At 42.6% G+C, this 26,639-nt stretch overlaps 1 protein-coding gene across 1 annotated transcript in view; it reads right to left on the bottom strand.

Annotated features, from left to right (window-relative positions):
- Positions 1–26,639, bottom strand: part of ARID4B (AT-rich interaction domain 4B) — a 194,164-nt gene that overhangs the window by 60,968 nt on the left and 106,557 nt on the right. The window contains exons 8-11 of the mRNA XM_088472505.1: positions 20,619–20,757; positions 12,347–12,426; positions 12,191–12,264; positions 5,890–6,038 (exon numbers count right to left, since the gene is read on the bottom strand). Of these exons, the coding sequence (XP_088328631.1) occupies positions 5,890–6,038; positions 12,191–12,264; positions 12,347–12,426; positions 20,619–20,757 (442 nt within the window). The remainder of the gene's footprint in view (positions 1–5,889; positions 6,039–12,190; positions 12,265–12,346; positions 12,427–20,618; positions 20,758–26,639) is intronic.

Here is a 26,639-nt window from a genome sequence, read left to right on the forward strand (position 1 = left end):
TTATGGCATTCTATCTCTAAAACACAGCTGTGTTAAATATCAGATAGTCTAATAAGGTATAATAAGGTTTTTTTTTTCCCTGTTTGATTAGAGACCTATGTGGCCATAAAAATTCAGATATATTTCATTGATTATACAGCATAGTCGTAATAATTTTTAAAATTGCATTTACTGATGTACATTATTGGTCTAAGAACAATGGCTATTTTATGTGCTAAAGAGCTGGTAATTCCTATTTAAGAAAGGGAATAATAAATCATTATTTTTATTTTAGAACCGTGTGTTAGCGCTTTCTACTTTCCCATTTTCTGTTGCAGGGGGTGGTTACCTGATCCTCCTTGGGTCCATACCATGGAGCGCTCAGCGGTAGGGGTCGAGAAAGTATCGGCTTTTATGGAATGCTTCTTTGAGGAGTCTAAACTACGCACTACGCATCCCGTGTCTTGTTGGAGTCAGATCCCGAGGGGGATGAAGAAGAGGAAGAGGTGGAACACCAAGAGGAGGTTCTGCCCGACGAGGAAGGTTCAGACTCTGCGTCAAGTCATGGCGTAGAGGACCTTAATATGGCAGAACAAGTCTTTGGACTGTCTGGACCTTGACGCCTTAGCTAGGGCGGAAGGGCCGTTTAAGCAGAGGCGTAAGAGGGTCGTTTGTTTCCCAGTGTCTCAGGATCTTTCAGATCTGGTAGAGCAGTGGTCAGGGAACAGGGGTAAATTACCCCACATGGGGTAAAAATGAAATTCCTGGGGGTAATGGACGGACAGCCGGGCATGCATATGAATCATTCTATAATATAGAATGATTCATATGCATGCCCGGCTGTGCCGCAGAGAGGCTCTAAGCCGGACGCCCACTGAGATGTTATTACCAGTGGGCGCCCGGCTCCTTCCCTGCAGCGCCGCGTTAGCCGGAGACTGGAGTTCTCTTCTGAACTCCAGCTTCCGGCTCTCTCCATGCGTACTATGGTAGAGACATCATGACGTCTCTCCCATAGTTCCAAGGAGCAGCCGGACGGACAGGACGGCGGCGGATGCAGGAGCGGGGATTAAGGTAAGTGTTTTTTTTTTTGTACAAGTGGCAATACAGGGGCATTATATGGGGGCACTACTACAGGGGCATTATATGGGGGTAGTACTATATGATTTCCTTCCTTTCAAATCAAGGGGGGAAACGTCGGCGCATCTAAATATATTTTGGGGTAAAAGGTAAAAAAGTTCCCTGACCCCTGTGGTAGAGGAAGCCTGGAAGACCCCAGATAAAATGTACAAGGAGTAGCATACATTTGCAGCCCTTTATCCTTTTCCACAGGAGCAGGTCACCAAGTGGGAGCTGCCTCCAATAGTGGATGCGGCTGTGGCTCGTTAAGCAAAGCACACGGCTCTGCTGGTCCAAGGGGCGGCCTCCTTTAAGGATCCGCTGGACATCCAAAGGGATGCCTTAGGAGTATTTTTATGGGCACCGGAATGGTTAATCGCCCATCATTGGCATCTGCATGGGTCTCTCGAGCCATGGAGAAGTGGGCTGACAATTAGTGGCAGGCCTTGCCAGTGTCTCATCCAGAAAGGACTTACTGGTACTGGCGGAACAGATATGTGCGGCAGCAACCTATGTGTGTGAGGCTGCACAAGATGGAGCGCAGATTTTCTCTAGAGTCTCAGCCATGGCAGTCGCGGCACGCAGAGCACTCTGGCTTCGACATCAGAGATGCATATCTCCACATATCGATTTGGGCGGGGCATCAGTCTCTACTCAGGTTCGCGGTCGGAAGAGCCCATTACCAGTTCCAGGCTCTGCCGTTCGGTTTGGCTACAGTTCTGCGGGTCTTCACAAAGATCATGGCAGCAATGGTAAGCTTACTGCATTCCGATGGAATAACGGTGATTCCCAATTTGGGCAATTTGTTAGTAAAGGCGGATTCCGCTGCCCAACTTCAGCTCCACCTGGATCACACGGTGCAGGTGTTACAGCATCATGGGTGGATACTGAAACTCGAGAAAAGTCACCTCAGGCCGTGCCAACGTCTGACGTTTTTGGGGGTGATCTTCGATACAGCACTGGAAAGGGTTTTCTTGCCCGAGCCCAAAGTCCAGGCCCTTCATGACTTAGTCAGGAAAGTGCTGTCTGCCCCTCGGCCCCCCTTTTGGCTGGGCATGAGGTTACTAGGCATGATAGTCTCTACCTTCGAGACCATCCAGTACGGCGGCTTCCATTCACGGATTCCCCAGTGGGAGATTCTCCGGAATTGGACGGGCCGCTCGGACGACCTTTCTTCTCAGTTGCTGGTTCTGTCAGACAGCACTCGTCAGTCACTTCGCTGGTGACTGATTACCAATCACCTTCTCCAGGGTCGGTCCCTGGTGACTGCCAACTGGATTATTGTCACCACAGATGCAAGTCTCAGAGGTTGGGGACTGGTGACAGAGAACCTCTGTCTCCAGGGAACCTGGTCGTCATCAGAGATAGGTTTCCTAATAAATATGCTGGAGCTCCAGGCCATTTATCGGGCACTGTGGCGGGCCGACCAGTAAGGATCCAATCAGACAACGCCACGGCAGTGGTATAGGTAAACCAACAGGGCAGAACCAAAAGAGCACTGGCCATGGCAGAGGCAAGTCTCATTCTCTCTTCGGCGGAGACATTCCTCCAGGCAATTTCAGCAGTCTTTATACCGGGGGTGGAGAATTGGGAGGCAGACTACATCAGCAGGACTACATTCCTGACAGGGGAGTGGTCTCTCCACCCGGAGGTTTTGCAGCAGCTGGTCCAGAAGAGATGGGTGCTGCTGGAGGTGGACCTGATGACGTCTCGCCACAATTGCAAGGTCCCTCGATTTTGTGCAAGGTCCAGAGATCCTTTGGCATTTGCAGTGGATGCCATGACAGTTCCCTGGAACTTCCGTCTGGCCTACATATTTCCTCCAATTCCCATATTACCAAGAGTACTCCATCGAGTCAGGGAGCAGCAGGTTTCAGTCATCCTAGTGGCTCCAAACTGGCCACGCTGGTCGTGGTTCGCCACGGTTCTCAGGCTAGCTGCAGGGCCGGGTTGGAGTCTGCCTCTGCTTCCAGATCTTCTGCTACAGGAGCCATAATGTCACGAGGGCCTACCTCAGTTTGCTTTAATGGCTGGGTTGTTGAGACCGGGCTCTTGAATGCCAGGAGATTTTCCCCTTCAGTCATCAGCACCATGCTCCGGGCGCGGAAGCAGGTTTCCGCGCAGAACTACCACAGGGTTTGGAAAACCTATATTGTGTGGTGTGAGCAGCGGGGAGTACATACTGCCCAGTTCCGCCTGCCAAGGTTTTTAGCATTTCTGCAGGGCGGTCTGGAGGCCGGCTTACAGCTTCAATCTTTGGAATCCGTGGACCTTCGGTTCGTAATGTGGAAAGTGTTTTTTCTTAGGCCATTGCCTCAGCTCGGTGGGTCTCTGAGTTGGGGGCCTTGTCCTGCAAACCATCTTTTCTTGTTTTCCATGACAATAGGGCTGTGCTCAGGACGGTTCCTTCTTTTCAACCGAAAGTGGTTTCATCTTTCCACTTAAACCAGGAGATTGTTTTTCCTGTTTTCTCATCTTCAGAGTCCTCAGGTGACCAGGACGATCTATCACTGTTGGATGTTGTCCGGGCCCTACGCATTTATTTAGACAGAACTTCGATCTTACGCAAGATGGACTCTCTATTGGTTCTCTACGACACCCACAAATGGGGCTGGCCAGCCACAAAGCAGACCATTGCAAAATGGCCACACTCAGTGATTTCAAGGGAAGAGGCCGGGCACCCGGCACCAGCTAGGGTGTTGGCTCATTCCACTAGGGCCGTGGCGGCATCCTGGGCGGCGTGTCATGGGGCCTCGGCTGAACAGGTTTGTCGCGCAGCTACCTGGTCCTCTGTCCACACGTTTGTGCGGTTCTACAGGTTTCATGTTTTTGCCTCCGGGGATGCCCATTTTGGGTGTACAGTTCTCCGGTCGGGCAATCTGAGCGCTCCCTCCCATGGAGGCGGCTTTTGAATTTCCCATGGTCCAGTGTCCTCCAGCCCAGACGAAAGAGAAAATAGGATTTTTGGGTACTTACCGTTGAATCCTTTTCTCTGAGTCAGGCTGGGGGACACTGTGTTCCCTGCCTCACGCTCAGTGGTATTGAGTATGAGTTATGATTTTGGGTCGTACTGACCGTCAATTTAATTTTTCGGAGTGAAAGTGTCACTGAGTATTGCTTCTCCTTACCAGGCACTTTTGAAGTTGTACTGAAGTCGGGGGTTGCAGAGGGGAGGAGTTATAGATTTCAGTGTTAGTGCCAAATCCACGCCTTCCCATCTACAACCCATGGTCCAGTGTCCCCCAGCCTGACTCAGAGAAAAGTATTCAACAGTAAGTACCCAAAAATCCTATTATAGTAATGTTACATATACACAGTTGTGTGCTATTTACCAATACTATAAATTACCTGATGGTGCGTAGGAGATAAAATGCTCCACAAGTACCTGATAACATAATGGCTTCCTGGAGCTCAGTGAAAGATCTTACAGGTCGGCAAGTATGTAAAACCAGAACTGAGCATGTATCACAGCTCAATGAAGGACACATTCTAATACTTCAAGAGGGGATTCATTCTTTCTTTTACTTCTGCTCTTTGTAATTCAGTCAGGGAATGGTGTCCATACGGTATTTTCAATGTTTAGTATTCAATAAATGAAACGCTATTTATATGAAAATTGTATGAATTTCAGATTTAAGGTAAACACAGTTCTCCACGCCTTTCATTAATACTGATAAAGGATTACATAACTACTACATTTAACTTGCGAGCTGAAGATACACAACCTCAACACCACCAACATGTGGTATAAGGGGTAGGGAGGTCTTCATGCCTTGCCAGTTACAGTAAAGTATCCGTCCCTTCACGGGGAAGTATGGAACAGAACAACAAAATGACTCCCTGTACGGTGGTCAGCACTAATATATGGGTGGCATAGTGATTACATAGTAGTGCCTAGCCAATCAAAAACATGAGAACTAGTGAGTGGGGGTGATTGCATTTTTCTCTTTTCCTCACTACTTTTTTATTAGGAGATGATTCAACCATATAAAATGCAGAGCATTAAATATTGTGATATCAAATAATTTCTCTCTAGGAAGCTGTGGGGCTGTTTTCTTTTTTCCAACTGTCTAACTGCTTACGGCATATCAAAACAGAGATGGAAGGTTTCAAATGCCATATTTTTGAGAACAGACTAACACTGCTCAAGAAAATAATTAATATTTAATTTAGGATTGAGAAGAGACTCCCCTGGGTCCCCAACATATTACTAAGGTCCCCAGTGGAAGAGACTAAGGGCCTCATTTAGTAACGAGTTTTATCACCAAATCGAGTGATAAATGTCACTGTGTATGATAAATGGTGCTCCAGCCAATCAGCTCCCCACTGTCATTTTTCACAGTTGACAGTTGGGAGCTGATTGGCTGGAGCACCATTTACCATACATAGTGAAATTTATCACTCGTTTTGGTGATCAAACTCGTTAGTAAATGGGGGCCTAAGGGTCTAATTATTTCTATAAATAATTATTTGTTTTGAACAACACTTTTCTACTCCAGTATCTGAGTTCAGGTACATTAAGCCATATTTCACTTCGCGGCATCAATAATTTTTATCTGACGATCCCAGAGACTGAAGCAAAAACAAAATCATTTATTTTAACATCAAGTATAAAGTACATTCAAAAACACTTTGACGTGCTTACTATTTATTTACATTTATCAATATAGTATGAGTAAATCCTGTTCCGCTTTAAAACTGAATACTATGAATTACTATGCAAGTTGCTTTTGAAATCCAGGTTTTACATCTTAGAAAATGGCGCAAAAGTGGAAAAACTATACAACCACTTGCCTCATCGTCACTACTGTTGTCTTCTTGGTCATCCTTAGCGTCCTCTTCTTCATCTTCAGTTTCGCAACTCGAGCTTTCTTCTTTTAACTCCGCTTTCCAGTTAGCGGGTATAGCTTTGGTTCTAATAAATTCTGTGGCATGGTCGAACACTTAACAATGCAAATAACAATTAAAATAGTAATCGGTAAACAATATATTTATGTGTACAGCTATACATGTGCCATTTAATAATAAGACGAAGAAGGAATCATTCTTTAAATATATTCTGAGGGCCATCTTCCCTATTTTTCTAAAGATGTAGCAAACTTTAAGTTTACATTTAACACTTTGCATGACAAAAAAAGAATGACGAGATGCTTTAGATTTCTACTTAAATGTGTTTACATCTGTAAATTAAAATAGGTTACATATACTGTGCATACACTTGGAGAAAAGATAATAAAGTGATATTAAGGTGCTGGTTACGTTATGGCAACAGTCATGATGTGCACAATGAATAGGGTCGACATAATGCTTACACAGGCTGGCTGCGACTAGTATAACCATGCGGGTCTTAAGTGGCATGTTTAAAGAGACAAGACCTACACAGTGAGAATGCTGCTAGTACCGATACATCCGTGTTGGGATCCTGGTGACAGAATTGTCATGCTGACCACATCAAATATTAAGGAATATGAGAATTATGGAGTAACTATCATTGAAAGGGGTTTAAATGTGCCCTATTCATATCCACTTATGAACACCCATAATGGTACTTAAAATACATGTATCTGGCAAATTATGGGTTAGGCATACAGCACAATTACTGCCGCCTTCATGGTAGTGGGCTAGATGGGTCCACAGATTTGTGTTTCCATGATGGTCTCCCTCCTACCTATATAATTTTAATGAGTTATAACTGATAGCACATTATAACGGTAGGTTTCACTAGAAGTGCGATGCAGAGACAATGGATCTGTAGGGAAATTTGTTATCATACAGAGATCTGAGCCGCAAACATTGACTACACAGCACTTGATCAGAGTAGTTTGAGGGGATCTTATTTTTAAAAAATTTTTATTAACGGAGAATCCCTTAAAACGTTTGTTCACTGTATAAGTGATGTTCATTACACTTCATTTATCAAAGATGTCATATGAAGTGGGGAATTAAATTAGAAGCAAAAACTTAACGTCAGAAGTTTTCGCACACTTTGCGTGTTTTGGGTTGATATTTTTGCATCTTTTGTCTATGTGCGCTTCCATTTTTCGCACTATCCTATTACAAAGACGCTAAAACACATTGGTACAAAAACTATTCGTGGAGTAACCTGTGTAAAGTACAGCACATTTTGGAGAAATCTGTCTGTACCCCATAAAAAGGCTAGCTGGCATACTGTATAAAACCAATTTAGAAGTGTAATAGTAGCCCTAATGGGGTTCTTAAATTGTGTCAAATGGCTGTTATATGCATATTTGTAACAGTGGAAACATGATAAAAAGCATTATTTTGGGCCAAAACAAATGCTGCAGTTAAATTAGGGGTACAGTAAAATAAGCGCTAGTATATTACAAATACACCAGGTGCAGCCACCTGCAATGTTTAATACACGTCCCATCCATACTGCCCCCTAAAATACCAGACCCACTACGTTAAACCCATTTTCCAAGACTTGGATTTTTTTTCAACCTAAAACTGACATGTCATTATTGCCTAAATAAAGCTAATTAATGGATGCCCACAAGGGATGGGCTTTGTAGCGGCATTTGCCTACATCGCAGATGTGTTAGGCTACCAACAGACCCAACTACGGGCGCTTCTCCGTCCACCTCCGATTCAGGTCCATACTCCCTGATTGTGCTCAGTATGTAAAAGAGGAAATATCACCCAAGACTTAGTAAGGAGACTGCCACAGATTTACTGGAATCCTGGTGCCTGATACAGTGTTACATGTTTATTTCTGACTTATCTGAAGTTTGTTTGCATTTGAGGAGCAGCAGTGGACAAAAATAACTGCGATTTTAATTGAAGCAGGTCATAGGTAGAGCGAACTACAGCTCTCCTTCTGTATATGTGTGTGTATATACAGTCAGGTGCATAAATATTGGGACATTGGCAGAATTTTCATATTTTGGCCTCTATTCACCACCACAATGGCTTTGAAATGAAACAAACAAGATGTGCTTTAACTGCAGACTTTCAGATTTAATTTGAGGGTAATTACATCCAAATCAGGTGAACGGTGTAGGAATTCCAACAGTTTCTATATGTGCCTCCCACTTTTTAAGGGGCCAAAAGTAATGGGACAAACTAAACAATCCTAAATCTAACTTTCACTTTTTAATACTTTGTTGCAAATCCTTTGCAGGCAGTTACAGCCTGAAGTCTGGAACGCATAGACATCACCAGACGATGGGTTTCATCCCTGGTGATGCTCTGCCAGGCCTCTACTGCAAATGTCTTCAGTTCCTGCTTGTTCTTGGGGCATTTTCCCTTCAGTTTTGTCTTCATCAAGTGAAATGCATGCTCAATCGGATTTAGGTCAGGGGATTGACTTGGCCATTGCATAACATTTTTAGCCTTAAAAAACTCTTTGGTTGCTTTTGCAGTATGCTTCGGGTCATTGTCCATCTGCACTGTGAAGCGCCGGCCAATGAGTTCTGAAGCATTTGACCGAATATGAGCATATAATATTGCCTGAAACACTTTTGTCAGCAGTCACATCATCAATAAATACAAGGGAACCAGTTCCATTGGCAGCCATACATGTCCACGCCATGACACTACCACCACCATGCTTCACTGATGAGGTTGTATGTTTTGGATCATGAGCAGTTCCTTTCCTTCTCCATACTCTTCTCTTCCCATCACTCTGGTACAAGTTGATCTTTGTCTCATCTGTCCATAGGATGTTGTTCCAGAACTGTAATGGCTTTTTTAGATGTTGTTTGGGAAACTCTAATCTGGTCTTTTACATCTTGTGGTGAACCCTCTATATTCACTCTTATGAAGTCTTCTCTTGATTGTGGACTTTGACACATATACACCTACCTCCTGGAGAGTGTTCTTGATTTGGCCAACTGTTGTGAAGGGGTTTTTCTTCACCAGGGAAATAATTCTTCTGTCATCCACCACAGTTGTTTTCCGTGGTCTTCTGGGTCTTTTGGTGTTGCTGAGCTCTCCGATGCGTTCTTTCTTTTTAAGAATGTTCCAAACAGTTGATTTGGCCACACCTAATGTTTTTGCTATCTCTCTGATGGGTTTGTTTTGATTTTTCAGCCTAATGATGCCTTGCTTCAGTGATAGTGACAGCTCTTTGGATCTCATATTGAGAGTCGACAGCAACTGATTCCAAATGCAGATATCACACCTAGAATCAACTCCAGATCTTTTACCTGCTTAATTGATAATGAATTAACGAGGGCATAGCCACACCTGTCCATGAAATAGCTTTTGAGTTGATGGTCCCATTACTTTTGGCCCCTTAAAAAGTGGGAGGCATATATAGAAATCATTGTAATTCCTACACCGTTCACCTGATTTGGATGTAATTACCCTCAAATTAAATCTGAAAGTCTGCAGTTAAAGCACATCTTGTTTGTTTCTTTTCAAAACCATTGTGGTGATGAATAGAGGCCAAAATATGAAAATTCTGTCAATGTCCCAATATTTATGGACCTGACTGTAAGATCAATAATTCCCAAAAGGCGGCACTCCGGAAAAAAACACATGCAACAAATGGCTTAGATGGCAACGTTTCAGCGCCTTTATTAGAGTTTTTCTCAAGCATGGGCTATCTACCACTTCCGGAGACTTTGTCTTTGAGCATGCTTAGTAGGTATTTCTATACTCCACAGTTATTTCAGGTGTACTTGGCCGCGGGGATTCCAGCGCTCAGAATGCTGGCGCTGGAATACAGACACTTGTCAGAATCCTGGCGGCGGAATCCCAAAGGTAAATAGCGGGGTTGGGGCAAGGGTTAGGCACTAGGGTGAGGGTAAGGGTTAGACACTAGGGGGTGGGTTAAGGTTAAGCACTAGAGGGGAGGGTCAGGTTTAGGGTGCGGTGAGGGGGAGGTAAGGCTTAGGCACCAAGGGGGAAAGTTAGGGTCAGGCATCGGGGAGGGAGGGTTAGGGTATGGAGAGGGGGAGGGTTACGGTATGGAGAGGGGCAGGGTTCGAATATTGACCAACAAGTGTCTGTGGGCTTTATTCAGACCGCACGGCCGCCTCGATGTTTGTCCAGTGCGCATGCGCACGAGGGAGCCGGCTCCTTCGTGCGCATGCGTGAGACCCGCTACGATCGACAGCGCCGGTCGTAGCGGGTCTCTTTCCAAAGGGGGCGAGCTGTCGATGTTGATTGACAGCTCACCCCGTTTGGTAGGCGGGCCGGGGTAGCCCAAACGGAGGCGTTCCTATGGGAATGCCTGCCGTTTGGGGGAGGCCCCACTGACATCACTAGTGATGTCAGTGGAGAGCTTCCGACTCTGACAGAGCCAGAAGCTCTCCGGGGCTCACGACAAGTGAGACCCTACCCTAGGGTCTCGACATAAGCCCCGATGGTCGCGATGGTCTAAGACCATCGCGACCATCATCGTAGCGGTCGTGTAAACCCACAGCCTAACGACCGAAACAGAGGCGGCCGGTCAGGATGCAAGCGGCCGCCCAGTTTCTGAGCGACCGCTTGCATCCTCCGACCGCCTCTGAATGAGGGCCTGTATTCTAACCCTGTCGGGATGGTGGAGTCGGTATTCTGGCTGCCGGGATCCCGAATGCCGGCATTCCGTACCGATCCCAAACGACTGTGCAGGAATTTGCAGCCTTAGTGTATTTTTAGGACAAACAAGCAGAAGGTATATTCTTCTTTCCATAGCACACCTGCTGTATGTACAGTATCTACCAGTATTGTACAGCATAAATACAAACAAAAATACAGTGGCTATACACGGTTGTCATGTTAGAGTGGCATAACCATATATATGATGTATGAATAACATGCATGGATAGGTAAAAAGATTTTATTGTAATGTTGTCAAACAGTAAAGAGATACAGTGGTATACATTATTTTGCTATACATTTAGGCCTCTTTATCTATACAAGACCATCTTTATAAGAAGTTACAATATATTCTAACACTATCATGACGGATCGGTCAGCAGACACACTTACCAATCAGCCACTCGATGGGCTCGATTCTGATGTGGACGGTATTGCACAGCCGCAAAGACGTAGCTGTGCAATACCATCCAACTAAACTGTAAATGCAGCAGGAGGTGTCTGCGTGCATCTGCGATTCGAGTGCAGCATCCGTAGATGCTGCTTCGGATCACCATCGCGACCATCGGACGCGATGATATGAAAGCCCGAGTGGTATTATCCAGATTGATGTTCCATACATTGATGGGCTAGATTTACAACTCCATCTTCTGAGTGTAACACCTTATGGCCCGTACACACGGGACGATCAGACGATTAGATATCGTTGTCTGATCAACCTGCATGTGCTGGTTGTTCGATATCGAACATCCAGCACATGCACTATCCACCAAAAACTACTATAATGACCCCCTATAGTAAACAGGCTAACCTGGTCGATATCGACCAGGTTTGCCTGCATACATGGGCGATGGTCGATATTGACCATACGTGCCCGCGCATCGATGATCGTTTGGTCGTTGGAGGGGGCTAAAAAAAGGCCGATATAAGCCAGGGGTGGGGAACCTTTTTTCTGCCGAGGGCTATTTTGATATATATAACATTATTTGCGGGCCTGGTTTAGGCCATGCCCCCTCCGCATGACGTCACATGGGGACGGGGCCACAATCGCCAGTGATTACAGCAATGCTTAGAGCATCCTGAGGATGTTCCGGGGAGCTGTAAGTGCAGTGGTGTGACCGTCTGAAGCATCCTAAGGATGCTCCAGGTAGCACTGCTGCATAGATTCTGGCTGCAGGGTACCATTCTAGGCACCCTGCTAGCCAAATGAGGCTAGCAGATAAAGGCTCTGAGGGCCAGACCAAATGATACCGAGGGCCTTATAAGGCCCCCGGGGAAGGAGGTTCCCCGTCCCTGATATAAACAATCAAACAATATCGTTATTGTTTATATCGTCCTTTTTATCTGACCGTGTGTATACACCATTAGAGGGATCGCATGTTGTTGAGATTATATGATGTGCTGACAACAGTAAATGATTTTTGAATGCTCCCAGTAAGAAAATAGCACTGTCTATATGAACCGAGATACACAATTGAAGGTAATATATTTTCTTGAGAGTCTAGAATATAAAAAAGAATAAGCCTCCAAATCAAACTTCTCTTACCTGGCTTTAAGATACAGTCATTTTTAATTGTGACATCATCAATGTCACGAAAATCGTTTTTTGCAACAGAGAAACTGTAAAATGTAGAAAGGCTGTTAGAATCTGTAAATCCATAACCAATATATCAACTGTTCATCATATTTGAATTGTACTTACAATTTGCCATCCTTAAATGAGCGTACCAAAATGAAATCTTTTTTAATAGCTATATCATCACGGCAGTCTGGTGACACTACCTGTTAAAAGAAAATACATTAACTTATCTTTGTCCCCACTCAGAGATTATAATGAGAAATAATAAACTGAATGGAAATGTTTCTATAATTTATTCATATACTCCACAGGTACTATAAGAAACTGTATTTAGCCTCCTTTCCCCCCAAAGGGTGAAGTTATCGACGTAGACTAATGGTTTATTTAAACAAGACTTTTCCACAAATGAAAGCAGCACACTGTCAGATAAAGAGGAGCCACTACATTCCAGTATACAAAATAGAAAAAAGTAGTATGACCATTCATGAGCTAAAAAAAAATGGCCCTACGTATCGTCCAACATAAACCAAGAGTTTCTTAATCGCTCCTAGTTCCTTAAAACCACTTCTTCACATGGAACCTCAGAAACAATATGCAAAAGAAAAAAAAAACTGTGTAATACTGACAATCATAGGCACCCCAAGTGCACAAAAAGATGGGGGAAAAAAGTGTACACAGTTTAAAAGTACTTTTACAGGCTGTTTATCAAGTGCAATTGATGCAATCATTTATTAAGCTTGCCTTCACCTACTGGTTTTGGTCTTGGCTGTTTAGGTCTTTTGGAATCTAGAGTGCACACCTTTTTTTGTCATCTTTTTGTGCACTTGACACTCTACATAATAAAGATGGCGCTGGCTTCACATGAGCAGTAGCCTAGCCGTGACATCATCAGGTCGGACCTCCCTCTGACCCTAGTAGAGAGAGGAGACATTGCCGAAGCGCACTGCTCTCTAACATATATATAGTATCGTATAGGACCCTCTCTAGCCCGGCGAAGCGCAGCAACTCGACGTGGTATCGATTTCACAAGTGGACGGAAGACCTCTGGAGAGAAGTTGAACCATGCCATCTGGATAGCTGCCACAGCTCCCTGATATTTGTAAATGCAAGATTTTATGTACGAATGGACCTCTTCACCACGTCCCATAAATGCTCAATTGGGTTCATGCTGGGCGAACGTGGTGGCCACACCATTCGTCGGAAGTCTCCAGAATGCTCAATTCTGAACAACTTGGGACCAATGACACAGTGCATTATCCTGCTGGCATATTCAATAATTGTGGGGGTACATGAAGGGCTGCAAATGGTCAGCAATCAATGCAACATATCTGTTACCGGTCAATGACGTGTTCAGGTGGATTAGCGGACCCAACCAATGCCACGTGAACACACCCTACACCATTATGGAACCACCACCAGTTTGCACAGTGCCTTGTTGACAACAGGGTCCATGGCCTCATGGAGTCTTCGCCACACCGAACCCTACCATCAGCTCAAAACAAATACAACCAGGACTCATCAGACCACGCTACATGTTGCCCATTCTCCAGGGTTCAATTAGCATTGTAACTAGCCCAGGCGAGTCGCTGTGTCGTAGTAGTAACGGGCACTCTGGTGGGTACTCAGCTCACATATCCCATGGAAGCTAAAGAACACTGCACTGACCTGCTGGATATACGTCTGGTACCTTCTGCATTAACTGTGGATGTGATTTGAGTCTGTGTCTCTTGCCTGTTAAAACGGATAATTCTGGTCAGACGCCACTGGTGACGATCATTAAGCACCCTCCGTCGGCCACTGCACTGTCCACGGTGGTTGGTAACACCTTGAGGTATTCCCAATACACACGACACCATAGATTGAGGAACGTTCGCCCAACTTCGGAAATGGAATGTCCCATCCGTCGGGCACCCACTTTAATGCGCGTTTTAACTCCGATAATTCACGTCGCTTTGCAATGAGCAGCCTAGCCGATGCTCAAACTGACTAACGAGATGTCAGATTACAACTGATGCAGGTCTGGGCATTTCTAATACGTCACAGTATCTTGGCACCACCTACCATTACCATTACATCCTGCTATTCTAGGACTTTTGGCACAACTGTGGATAATGTCCAATTTCAAATTTCTAACCTGAAACCCATAACAATACTACCATATTTAAATATACATACAAACACCAACAATTTAGAAATGTATCATATTCAATTTATAACCCACCATGGATAATCTACCATACATCACTGTAAACTAGAAATACTGCAGTTGCCACAAATATATAGCCCAGTGGTTCCCAAACTCTGCATCAGAGCACACACACGGGGGTATCGCAGGCAGGTAGTTTGGTCTTTGTAGGCGGCCATTTACACAGGCTGCAGTCCTTAGTGCGGAGCTTCTGAAACTGTGTTGGGTTAAACTATTTGCCTCACTCATGGCGGGGGACAATAATAGAAAACCAATGGGTCCTGTAGGAAGCCGGACACTCTACTGCCAATAAGCATAACGGTCCTCAGCTGCCAAACATTAGCAGAAAGGAGAATGTGATCTCTCCCACCCTACCCTCTACTCCTTGGGATTCAAAGTTGCATCCTGTAGTAACCATTATTGCTACAGCAACTGTAAGTGTTTGATGGACATTTGAAGGGGCATGTGGGCGTATCTGCTGATCCTATAAATGGCATGTGGAGGGTCAGATGGGCACTACAAGGGACATAAGAAGCAGCCAAAGCATTTGGGGAAGTCTTAAGACAAGTGAGGGGGTTATGCAATTTTGATATTGTCCTTGGAGTGTCGTTTCTTTTTCCATATATTATGGCTTTTTTCTGCAGGATAAGGCACCCTGCCACACTGCAAAAAATGTTCAGGAATGGTTTGAGGAACATGATAAAGATTTCAAGGTGTTGACTTGGCCTCCAAATCCCGAGAATACGATTGAGCGTCTGTGGGATGTGCTAGAAAAAAAAAAAAAGTCCGAACCATGGAGGCAACACCTCACAGCTTACAGGACTTAAAGGATCTGCTGCTAATGTATTGGTGACAGATACCACAGGACATCTTCAGCGGTCTTGTGCAGTCCATGCTTGGACAGGTCAGAGCTGTTTTGGCGGCATGAGGGGGACCAACACAATATGAGGCAAGTGGTTTTAATGTTATGGCTGATCTGTGTATATAAATTGGTTCTGTTTGAAATCCACTCAGTACATTTGTGGCATTGCTGATGTTTGTTATATGATAATAAAAGTGAGTGTTCACAAAGCAGATAGCAGTCATCTTACAAAGGCATTTACAGAGATGCCCTATAATGACCAAGTCATGCACATTTTTGGGTTGCAAGCTGGTTATTGAAGGATGTATGACTGGAGCTACAAATAAAGTGCTCCTAAATGAAAATATTGAAAAGAAAAGACCATATTCATTTAAGTATAACTGACAAAATAATCCACTTGCTTGGGCCCAGTAAAGTCTTTCAGTAGAATTGTGAAGGAAATGATTCCTCGTGTCTATTCACTGTTCTAGGATCTTACAATGACATTAGGTCCATTCCACTCCCAAGTTCTGAATACATGCAGAAATGCATTTATATTGTAATTGTCTGTACACTTTAATGCAAATATTTAACACTGCAGAACAAGTGCATTTGCTGCATTATACATTTTTTGTGTAGTGATCTATTTAAATATAATATCAGTTACTCTTACTTCCTTGTCTATAGTTTGCTTGAAAACACGAGTGCTGAATTGGAAGGATTTTATATACTGTAGTGACTAGTCCAGCAATTTGTCATAAAGGCTCGAGACATTTAGTGCATATTTGGGATCCGGACCCCATTGTCTCCACACCACTGTTGCCTCAGTCTGTCACAGCGCAGCTGTTTCCCCCTGAGAATGTTTTTTATATTTTTATATTTATGTTCATGCAACCACTTGTTTGCAATTAAAACTTCATTTTACAAACAATTTTATATCACCATTCATTATTTGGATTAATGGAAGAAAAGTTATTTTTCCATGTGTTGAAGATTGCCAGAAACCTGAAATGAAAGATACCTTTATGAGCTTGTAACAACTAGAAGCTTTGTGAGTACTGGTACGCTTTCTGCTTTCAAGTTTCTTTTGGGTCAAAGATACCTTTATATATCCTGTTTTTCCTTACAAGTGTAAGTCCAGGTGTGTGTTTAGACCTGTTCGTTGGACTTTGGATTTAAAGATACCTATTTAGGAGCATACCCTTCTCTTAACCTGTGAGTTGGGGTACGCCTTATCGTCATACTTCGAAAATCTATTTGGTACTGCAGGGGGTGCGTTTACCAATGTTGGATGAATTTCTATTTTGAGAAATCAATATAGGAGTATACCCATCTCCAATTCAGTGAGTTGGGGTACGCCTCAATTCGTATCCTCAGTATTGTGCTGAAGTCATTTTGAAGTGTATTATTACTTAATAAAAAACCACACACTGACACCATACATACCCCCCTTTTTTCTATGTATCTACGGAGTTTCTGGTAGAAGAAGAAATTATCATCATAAGAGGGGCATATTAAGTTCTACTAATGCGGATAAGTATTCCATCTACCTTATCATTATTTTACTGTGACACAGCAAGCAGCGCTGTTATTTCAATTTTTTCTGTATATCCTTCGAGACATTTAGGTCCAGGGAAGAACAGTTTTTTGGCACTTCAAAATTGTCAGTGCGATGTTGAATAGCCGCGGGGAGGGAGCTCCAGCAGCTATTCAATACACCGCGCTGTTTGAACGGTTAAAGGATTTCTTCTCGCACCCCCTGGAGATGCGAGGAGAAACCCGTCTAAAGTGCCACGGGCGCAGCTGTTTGCAGCTTTAACAGCCACGCACCCGGCACTTTAGTCAGGGAATGCCGGTTACCGAGCCTTAACACCCAGGTTAAGTCGCGAGAACCGGCATTCTCAGACTTAACCCATTCCCAACAATGCAAACAGCGCGTTGTATTGAATAGCTGTGGGAGCTCCCTCCCGCGGCTATTCAACGTCGGACTGAATTGAATTCGGCCCATTGTAGCTTTAACATATTCAATGAAATTGTCAATTTCACATAAAAGGAATACATTTTGTCAGGATGTGGCTAGCTACCAAAACATAATGTAAGTGACTGTGTTTAGGCATTCGCGTAAAGAAATCTCATTTACACACATATTTGGAAAATATTTAATTATCTTGGGCCTTAAAATCTGAGAGTTTGGATCTGAGGTTTCCGTGCACTTTCCACTCAGGTAATAGTAATTTATATGAGGTTAATATTAATAACTATAAATAGTTATTAAGGTTGAATATATGATACCTCTTTACAATGCGTGTGTGAAGCCACTACGTGGAAACAAAGCTGTTCAGTGTCTGAAGGTTTCTAACCACAGCTGTACCAGCACTCCGTTTTGACTTTGTATTAGGATAGGGATCTATATACATTTGTCTGTTTATATACTGTACCATCATGGACAGTGTTTGATTTTGATTTTAAAACAACTAAATATAATACATTTGAGACCTTTCTGTCCACTATAAGCCTCACTTGAAATATTTGCTAGCACGCACAAGACCCCTATTTTACTCTCTGTACACTGGTGTGCACTATGGCATGCTTGCCGACATTTGGCTCCCTCCTTCCGGGAGGGAGCTGTCGGGCTTACAGGGCTGGGGGCGTGACGCGGCCAAAGGGGGCGAGGCCCGGCACATGACGCAGCGTTGGGGGCGGAGCATTGGGGCGTGACAGCACGATCGCGTCATCGTGGCTCCGCCCCCTCTTCACAATGCCGTGATTAATGGCATTGTGCAGCGGGGGCGGAGCCATGATGACGCGATTCAGCGCGAATCGCGTCACCGGCCCCCCTGCTGCCGGGGTTTGTACCAAAAGGCGCGGGGGGGGGGTGCGGGCACATCGCCGGGGGCCGGGAGGATTGCCTGCCTTCCCGGGAGGTCGGAAGCGGCACCCGATTTTCGGGAGGCTCCCAACCAAATCGGGAGGGTAGGCAAGTATGCGGTTCTTTCGTTCCTTTTCAGATAAAGCACAAACACTGTTTTCGTTTAGGTGACATTGAGAACAAGGGCCGCAGTTGTAACTTCACAATGAATTAATTCCATGAATCTGTTAAATCTTCTGATTTAAAAGACACAATGGTAGCAATTTTTTCAGCTATGCTGCTGTCTGATACAACTATATTAAAATTTATATAACTTACAGAGATCTTAAACCTAGACGAGCGATGCTGCAAAGCCCAGGGATGTAGACTGCTGCCTGCATGAATTTATTGTGAAGGAAACTATCCTATAAAAGCCTAGATATTCAAAACAACTCTCTCAGGATTGCTATACATTTTAAATCTACCAAGGTCGTTCAGTGTAACCCTCAATAAAGGTGATCATCTGGTCTTCTAACCGATACAAGCATTAAGCAATAATACTAAGCAATATGGGGTCAAATGGGGATTTCTTCATTCTGTTTGCACTTAAATTAACCACAAGGTCAGGAAGTTGCATTAAGCGTTTGGTTTATGCACCCAAAATGGGAAGCACTGTAATGATAACATAGCTCGTTTTTGAGATGATGTATCCCTAACAGGATTATCATAAGGGACTATTATATAGGGAATTTTGATATGTATTTTTACAAAAGTGTTCACTGCACCAATCTCATGTTTCATTGCACTAATGTGGGTTTTCTACATCAACAATTCTTACACTATCCTAGTCCTTAGACACACTCACATATATATTCCCCGCACTAGACAGTATGCCACCAATTTATCAAATATCCCCCAATTATCCAAAACCTTTACATACGCAGATATTGTAGAAAGTTTTTTGAGCATGTACTACTCCTAGAACATTGAATACTACCCCTAGAAGACTGAAGCTACATATGGAAAAGAAAAACAAAATTAGTTATTTTGCTGTAGGTGCACAAGGAACTGAGAGTATGTACAGGTCATAAAATTCCATTTTATTAATTAGATTTAAAAACTGTATATAATAAAGATCCTTATTTGGTCTAGTGAAATATGTATTAATCCTAGTCATATGAGGCTTAATTTTACTTTTGTTGTTACAGGTTCACCTCGCTCAAGTGAAACCTGTAATATATCTTCCATTACATAAGATTATGGATGAAGCTATAGTGGGTGCAAGGAGTGCTATAGCTATGGGGCCCAGGACCCAAGTTATATACTGTAGTTGCATACCAATTTACCGGGTTTGCCTGTTAAGCAGTTAGGTCCAAGTCGTTGCCCAGCCTGAATGGGGCCATTCCATTTTCAGTGAGTAGTGTGTGTAGTGGATGTTATAATTGTAATGGGACTCTAATGTGGCATAATCTGAACTGGGCACTATAATGTGACATAATCTAAACTGGAGGGCACTGTAATGTGGCATAATCTGATCTGCTCATTTTAATGTGGTATAAAATTAACTGGAGGGCACTATAATGTTACATAATAAAACAGAGGCACTGTAATGTGGCACAATATGATGTTAAGGTAACATAGTGTGGTATAATATTAACTTGGGCACTGTAATGTGGTATAATTTGAAATAGAGGGCACTGTACTGGAGACACAATAGTGCGGCATAATATGAACTGGGAGCACTGTAATGTGGCAGAATATGAACTAGAGAGACTAATAATGTGCACATAATGTGAACTAGGGCTCTACAATGGTTCAGAATATGAACTATAGCATTATTATGGGGCATAACATGAACTGCGGAGAGGCGTCACCCTAAAAGCATTGGGACAGGGGCACCTTCAAAATGTTGCTATGAGGCCCACAAAGTTCCGACTAAGCTCCTGCATAAAATTGTACTACATTATTACAGTCTGATTTGGATGGGTAAGTAATTTACATATTTTGCTGCTGTCTGGGAAGCATGGTGAAAAGGCTTTTCTATCTATGGTGGACACTTATTGCTGAAATATACTGTATAACTAGAATAGCTGCGCTAAACAAAATAAGGATCTTTTGTTAGTAGGTTAATTGGCAGATTCCTTTGAGTCTAAGAAGGTATTGTAACGTAATACCATAGTGGATCTGTCCTATGTATTCAAAAACATCAAATAGAGGATTGTATGTTTCATTCAACTTCTACAGATATCCCCCCCCCCCATCATCCACAAACCTCTCTTTCTCACTGCTTTTTTGTGTCTACATTTTTCCCTAAAATGTTAATATGAATTGATATTGTTTCTGCGGTTCTTACACATAAATAGTGTTCTATGTTCACTGTGTAGTGTCTGCTTCTCATATGAAACTTTATTCTGCTGTATTTGCTGTGTTATAGTGATTGTCTTTAAACAAAAACTGGTCTTTTGCACTAAATAAATTATATTTAAAGAATATAAGAATGATCTTTATCCCTAAAACTTACCAGTGCTGGGACCCAAACAGTTTTCTTTTTGTCTCCAGTATTCAAGGAAACATAGACAACCTTCCCAAGTAATTCATCCCCAGTTTTATCCTCATCTTCTTCCTCATCACTAGAGGATGTGGATGACTCTTCCTCTGGACTAAAATATAGAAACATTATTTCTATGAGACACAAAACAAATTTCACAACTGCCTTAAACTGTGAAATATTCTTAAATCCATTTAATGCAAGATGTTGTCACCAAATCTACTTGGAAGCAAGAAACCTTACTATATATTTTATTATCTTTCAAATAAAAGACATCTTAACGTGTCTGCAACAGCATTGTCCATTAGGTCCTCACCCGGGACATCTCTATACTAATGCACCAATGTAGTCACTATTGTACAAATATCAAAGTTTTTTCATAGTGCAGATTTAAACATGATATTGCAGTTCTGAAAATGATATTAAATGGCATATAGTAAACAGGTGGGATTACTTGGATATAAAAGGGATATAAATAGCCTTTAATATCAGAATAAAATATAATTACTTAAAACCTAATGTTCTGACTAAAGTTCTAATGCACGAGACAGCATTTTCCCCTCCCTCCAGCTGTCTCTTCTCATACTCATATTAATTGGGTTATTGTAGCAGTCATAGTAGCCACTAGAAAGCAAGTTACGCTGTTAACCAATCACAGTGCAGGCTTCGTCCTTGTTGTTATTACAGCATCACTGCAGGAGTAGAGAGGCAAACAGAACAATAACATGCTCTCTTTTTACTTGGTTCATCTAATCTAACTGCAGCTAATGTTGCCAGCCAGTTTCCCACTGTAGCTCTCTCACTCACTGTTATGTCAGTTAGCAGGCAGCATGGAAAGCAGCAAGTTCCAGTGGACAAAAGCAATACATCCTGTCATGTCCTATTAAATGTTTATATGAAATATCACACAAGAAATACTGCATTCCTTTAATGTGCATTAATGTTTTATGACGATTTCACTCACCATTGTGTGATTATTGGATACTATTTTCATATTATTATTTACTTGTATGTTATTGCTTTTTCCTGCAAAACCTCAATAAAATAATTTCTAAAAAAAACAAGTAATTTACAACAGACTAAAATGATTAGTTGTGTAAACCAGTTTGTTCCAGCATGAAACATGTCTACAAATTGGGACAGATCCAATCAAGTGTGTAGTCCCAATGTATCCTAGCGCTACAGTATGTGGCTCCACATACACATTTCTGGATATTATGGTACAGAAAACATTTTTTTCAAAACTGATGTTTAGTAGCAGTAACAATATGATGCAGAGAAAACCTTTTCAAAGAGCCCAGATTTTGCTTTTGACCAGCGTCTTTCCATTTCAGCAGCTAGCAACAAGCTTTGCAAGTCCAGTTTTTCCTATTGGTTCCTGCAACCTGTTAATTACTCTAACTCCTCCCCTTCAGAATGAAGTCAAGATCCCTCAACACCCTGCTGCATTATTTACTTTCCTATAAGACCAAAGCTGTTTTTAACTGTTTTGAAGTTATCTTATATTCAAAATTCATTGGTCTGTTTGTTTGTCTGTCCGGTTATGCATCCAGACACCCCTGCACCGATTGGGATGAAACCAACGTGAGGTGGTCCAGTTGGATCCTGGCCAGGTTTTAAAGGGGGTTAGGGTCCCGGTTAGAACTCCTGTTGGTGTACACTCGACAGAACATTGACTCGGGGAGCCTGTTATGATTCTTCCACTGGATGGATTTGGAAGAAAAATGTCAGAGTGGTACCATTGGATTCCAGAAGACATACTAATGAGATGAGGACAGTGCTACCCACAGGTGGGACAGCTGGACAGCGCCCAAAAAGCAGGACTGGCCCTCTAAAATTAGGATGATTGGGAGGCATGATTACATGTCTGTCTCGTTGTAAAAGCGCATTAAGTGATTTGTAGGATAATTCCAGAAACAAAAACACTTGTGGCTCAACATGCCCAATTAAATCTGCTTACATTTGCACACAATCTACAATAAGAGAGAGCTTTATAAACTGAAGCCACAAAATGCAAGAAGGAAATTACAACCATTTAGGCAGAAGTCTTAAAGGAAGTGTTCCTTTAACAATACAAACGTAGGCCCTCATTCAAAGCCGGACGCTCTGAGCAGAGCGCTCGCTCTGAATGAGGGCCGTCCTCCATAAAAATGGAGCGTCCTCCTGGACGCTCATATAGCTGTGGGTCACAACCCACAGCTCATACGAGCGTGCAGGATGATGGTCGCGATGGTCTTGACCATCGCCACTGCGACCAGAAGCCTGTGGTCGGGGTTTTAGACCACAAGCCCTGGAGTGATTTTGGCTCTATCAGAGCCAAAATCACTCCCACTGACATCACTAGTGATGTCAGTGGGCCGGCTTCTGACGGTAGGCGTTCCCTTGGGAACGCCCCCGTCTGGGAGGCACGCCCCCTGCACGCCCACCAAAGGGGGCGTGCTGTCAATCAACATCGACAGCACGCCCCCTTTGATCAGACACAACGAGCGAAGGAAAGTCCTTAGCTCGTCACGTCTCGCGCATGCGCACGACGGAGCTCCCTCCGTCGTGCGCATGCTCAGTGCACACCATCGACCCACTTGCGAGCGGACAGCCGCTCGCGAGTGGGTCTGAATCAGGCCCATAGGTTAAGATTCAGTCATGCACGAGGTTCCAGTTCACAAGTAAGGGGACAGAACAGCATGTCATCGTAATTGGGAGTATTTGTTTCCTAACTGCAACGACGTGGGACTCAAAGTTCCTAATTGGATGAGGACAGCATGCTATCTTTTAAATAAGAACATACACTTTGGGCCAGATGTTATAGGGTGAGAGTTTAGAAAATGTGAGAGTTTAGCAGTAAACTCTCACATTGGTCGAGTTTTATCTTCAAAATGGGAAAACATCTGGATAAGAGTTTCAATCGTGAGAGTTTTTTTGAGTCTAAAAATACGCGAGTTTGCATGTCAAACTCTATTACATTGGCCAAGCTTAAAAAGTGTCAGAATTTACTGCTAAACTCTCACCCTATAACATTTGGCCCTTTACCACTATCTACTTGTGCAGTCTGTGCTAAGGATTTAGTTAATAAATGTACTGTAGGATTCCATTAAGTATTTATATTTTTATTTATACTGTATTATTTTTCTCTCTTCTTTTTATGAAATGGTTTACTGAATATATAATGTAATTATATTGAATCTTAATAAAACATGTATAAAGTAGCTGGTACTGTTTTTTTTCTTGGTATGTTCCTATATAATTTATGCTGACAAATGTTGGTTTCACCACGCTGTTCTTTACAGATCATTTTTACTTGAGAATCTGTCATGGTCCTTTTTAATAGCAGCAGAGGGATCAAACACTTGTGCATTTAACTTAGTATTTCTTTAATTCTTTTATGTTTAGTGCCTGAGTTATTAAATTCTATACCTGGTTTGAAAGACTACTTATTTCTTGGTGGGGTGCTGGTTCCAAATGAGGAAGTCATAGATTATATATTATTATATCTTATATATTTTAGGATATTTGAATGTGCTTGATTAACTCATTTTTCAGTTAACTCTGTTCCCTTCCTCTAATTCTTACTGAAACTTATAGTACATTAATGGCTTCGCCTACAATAAAATCGCTTCTGCCAACATTTTTATTTTTTGAGGTGTTCTAGTTGTATTGCTTTGCATAGGGGCCCTGTTATGGGAGTGGCCCACGTGACCAGCAGCGCTACACAGACTGGTGGCAGCAGTGCCTTCACCCACCACTCACACCTATGTCACTGTGTGCCCTGTGCATAGACTGCTATGCAGCCTATCCTATTCAAGTGACTGAGGACCCAAAGCACCGCTCCCCCAATCCTTACTGGCCGTGCGCGTGATGCCACACCTATATCTTGCATTAATAATGTCAATTAATTTTGCTTTTGTTATTGCTCAGCTTAAACTTAACAGATCGAGATAAAACAAAGTGCAGGTTATTTCTAGGAGTGCCCACTGCAAATTGATGCAATTTCATGAAAATCGGTTCAGTAGTTTTCGTGCCAACTTGGAACAAACACACAGACATAAAAAAATTTTGTAGTACATTGTTTTCAACTCCTTATGGTGTTGTCCTTGTTTTCGAGATTTATTTGTATTTAAGTTTTAGGGCTGGCAGCCTGGTAGATGCAGCGGAATGTAGTAAAAATGTTGACATTCACAATGTCGACATTGTCCACAGTTGACATTGAACATGTCGGCATTTGTGCAGATTCGCAATGTCAACATGTAAAGGGTCAACATGTGAAACATTGACATTCTGCACGTACCGGCATGCTTATGCTGCGGGAGGGGAAGTTAGGGTTAGACACTAAAGGGAGGGTTAAGGGTTAGGCATACTCACCGCCCCAAGTGCTGTTGGATCAGCCGGAAGTCATCATTAAATGACCATAAGACATGGAATACCACGCTGGAGCGACGGGACCTGACGTACCGGGTAAGAACCATGAGACCACCGGGGACATTTTGTCAATATTTTAATAATGTCGACTTGATGAATGTCAACTTGGTCAATGTCAACATTGGGAGCATGCCGACATACTGCATGTCGACAGTATGGCCACGCTGACATTATGAGTGTGCTGAGTGAGGTTGGTTGTTGGGACACCCAATTATAGTTTCTTTTTCATGAAAAGGGCAGGTACTGATACTTAGTCACATTTATTTTTGTACAGCCATATTATACAATTTTAAACCATATACCGATCTGTACTTTTTAATTATTGCACAAATGTCTCTAGTTGTATTCAATATTTGGCACTAACCATTGAATGGCTGCAACATAACCTAATTTCTCACACAGTGTATAGAACCAGGTATTTCTATAGATTTGATATGTGCCAAGGTTGAAAAAGTATGGAAACATTCTTTTCCGGCGTGGTAACAAGATTTTCCTCATATTGAGGATGGTCAAGAAACCCTCCTTGGTTTGGAGTATACGGTCATATTCTACAATCAGCAGTCTTACAAGATGTTCATGTTAAAGTAGTGAACAGAGCTTACATTTCTCAGTCTCAGCGTAGATTCATGACAGACAGTGAGACAGGAGCATGTCCAAAATGCGATAGCTGGGTGGCCACATTCAAACATAACTTTTGGGATTGTAGATTTATCGAAACATTTTGGAACAAGTTGATAGTATACTTAAACAAGACATTTTTTACGCTAGACCCTCTGGCTCATTTGTGTGCAACTTTTACCGCTTGGGACCTGGATACTGAAAATACAAAACTCATACCATTTCTCCCCATAGTGGTAACTGTAGCAAAAGTAGTGATTTTACTGCACTGGACCTCTAAAACTCATTCAACTGTTCAAGCTGTAACACAAAGAATGATCCGACTAATGTACTATGATAATCAACGCTCCCAGATATAGGAAAAAGGAGTTGTAAAGTTTTATTAAATTTGGGGACAGTATATCTAAAGAATGATCCGACTAATGTACTATGGTAATCAACGCTCCCAGATATAGGAAAAAGGAGTTGTAAAGTTTTATTAAATTTGGGGACAGTATATCTATACTCTAGATGTGACCACTCAAAGCCAGGTGGTCCAAATCTTCGAGTTCACAGATTGGTTTGTTAATAGAAAGTTGCTACAGGCACCTAGTGTATTCTAGGTGATGTAAATTAGGGGATAGTAAATTAGTACTAAGCAATGGTCACAAATGTTACTAAATTAGTTTGAGAATTGGAGCACTTGGTTCTCTAATTTATTTTCTATGGTCCTCCCCCACCACCTCCTCCTCCCCCTCTGCGTTTGGTTTTTTCTATTTCTATTATTGTTTATAATCACGGTCGTGTTTCAACACTTTTTAGACATTATGCTATTTTAGTAACTTTACTGTGATGCAATACAATATTTACATTAAAAAGTTATTGGGATTTATGAAATGTTTCTATACCTATGGCCATATTGCCTCGGGCTTGTCCGAGGCATTTACTATGTCGACAGATAAGGTCCTGACTGTTGAAAGGATA

This window comes from Taudactylus pleione, unplaced genomic scaffold (assembly GCF_031769625.1).
Source record: "Taudactylus pleione unplaced genomic scaffold, aTauple2 ptg000125l, whole genome shotgun sequence".
Classification (NCBI taxonomy): Eukaryota; Metazoa; Chordata; class Amphibia; order Anura; family Myobatrachidae; genus Taudactylus; species Taudactylus pleione.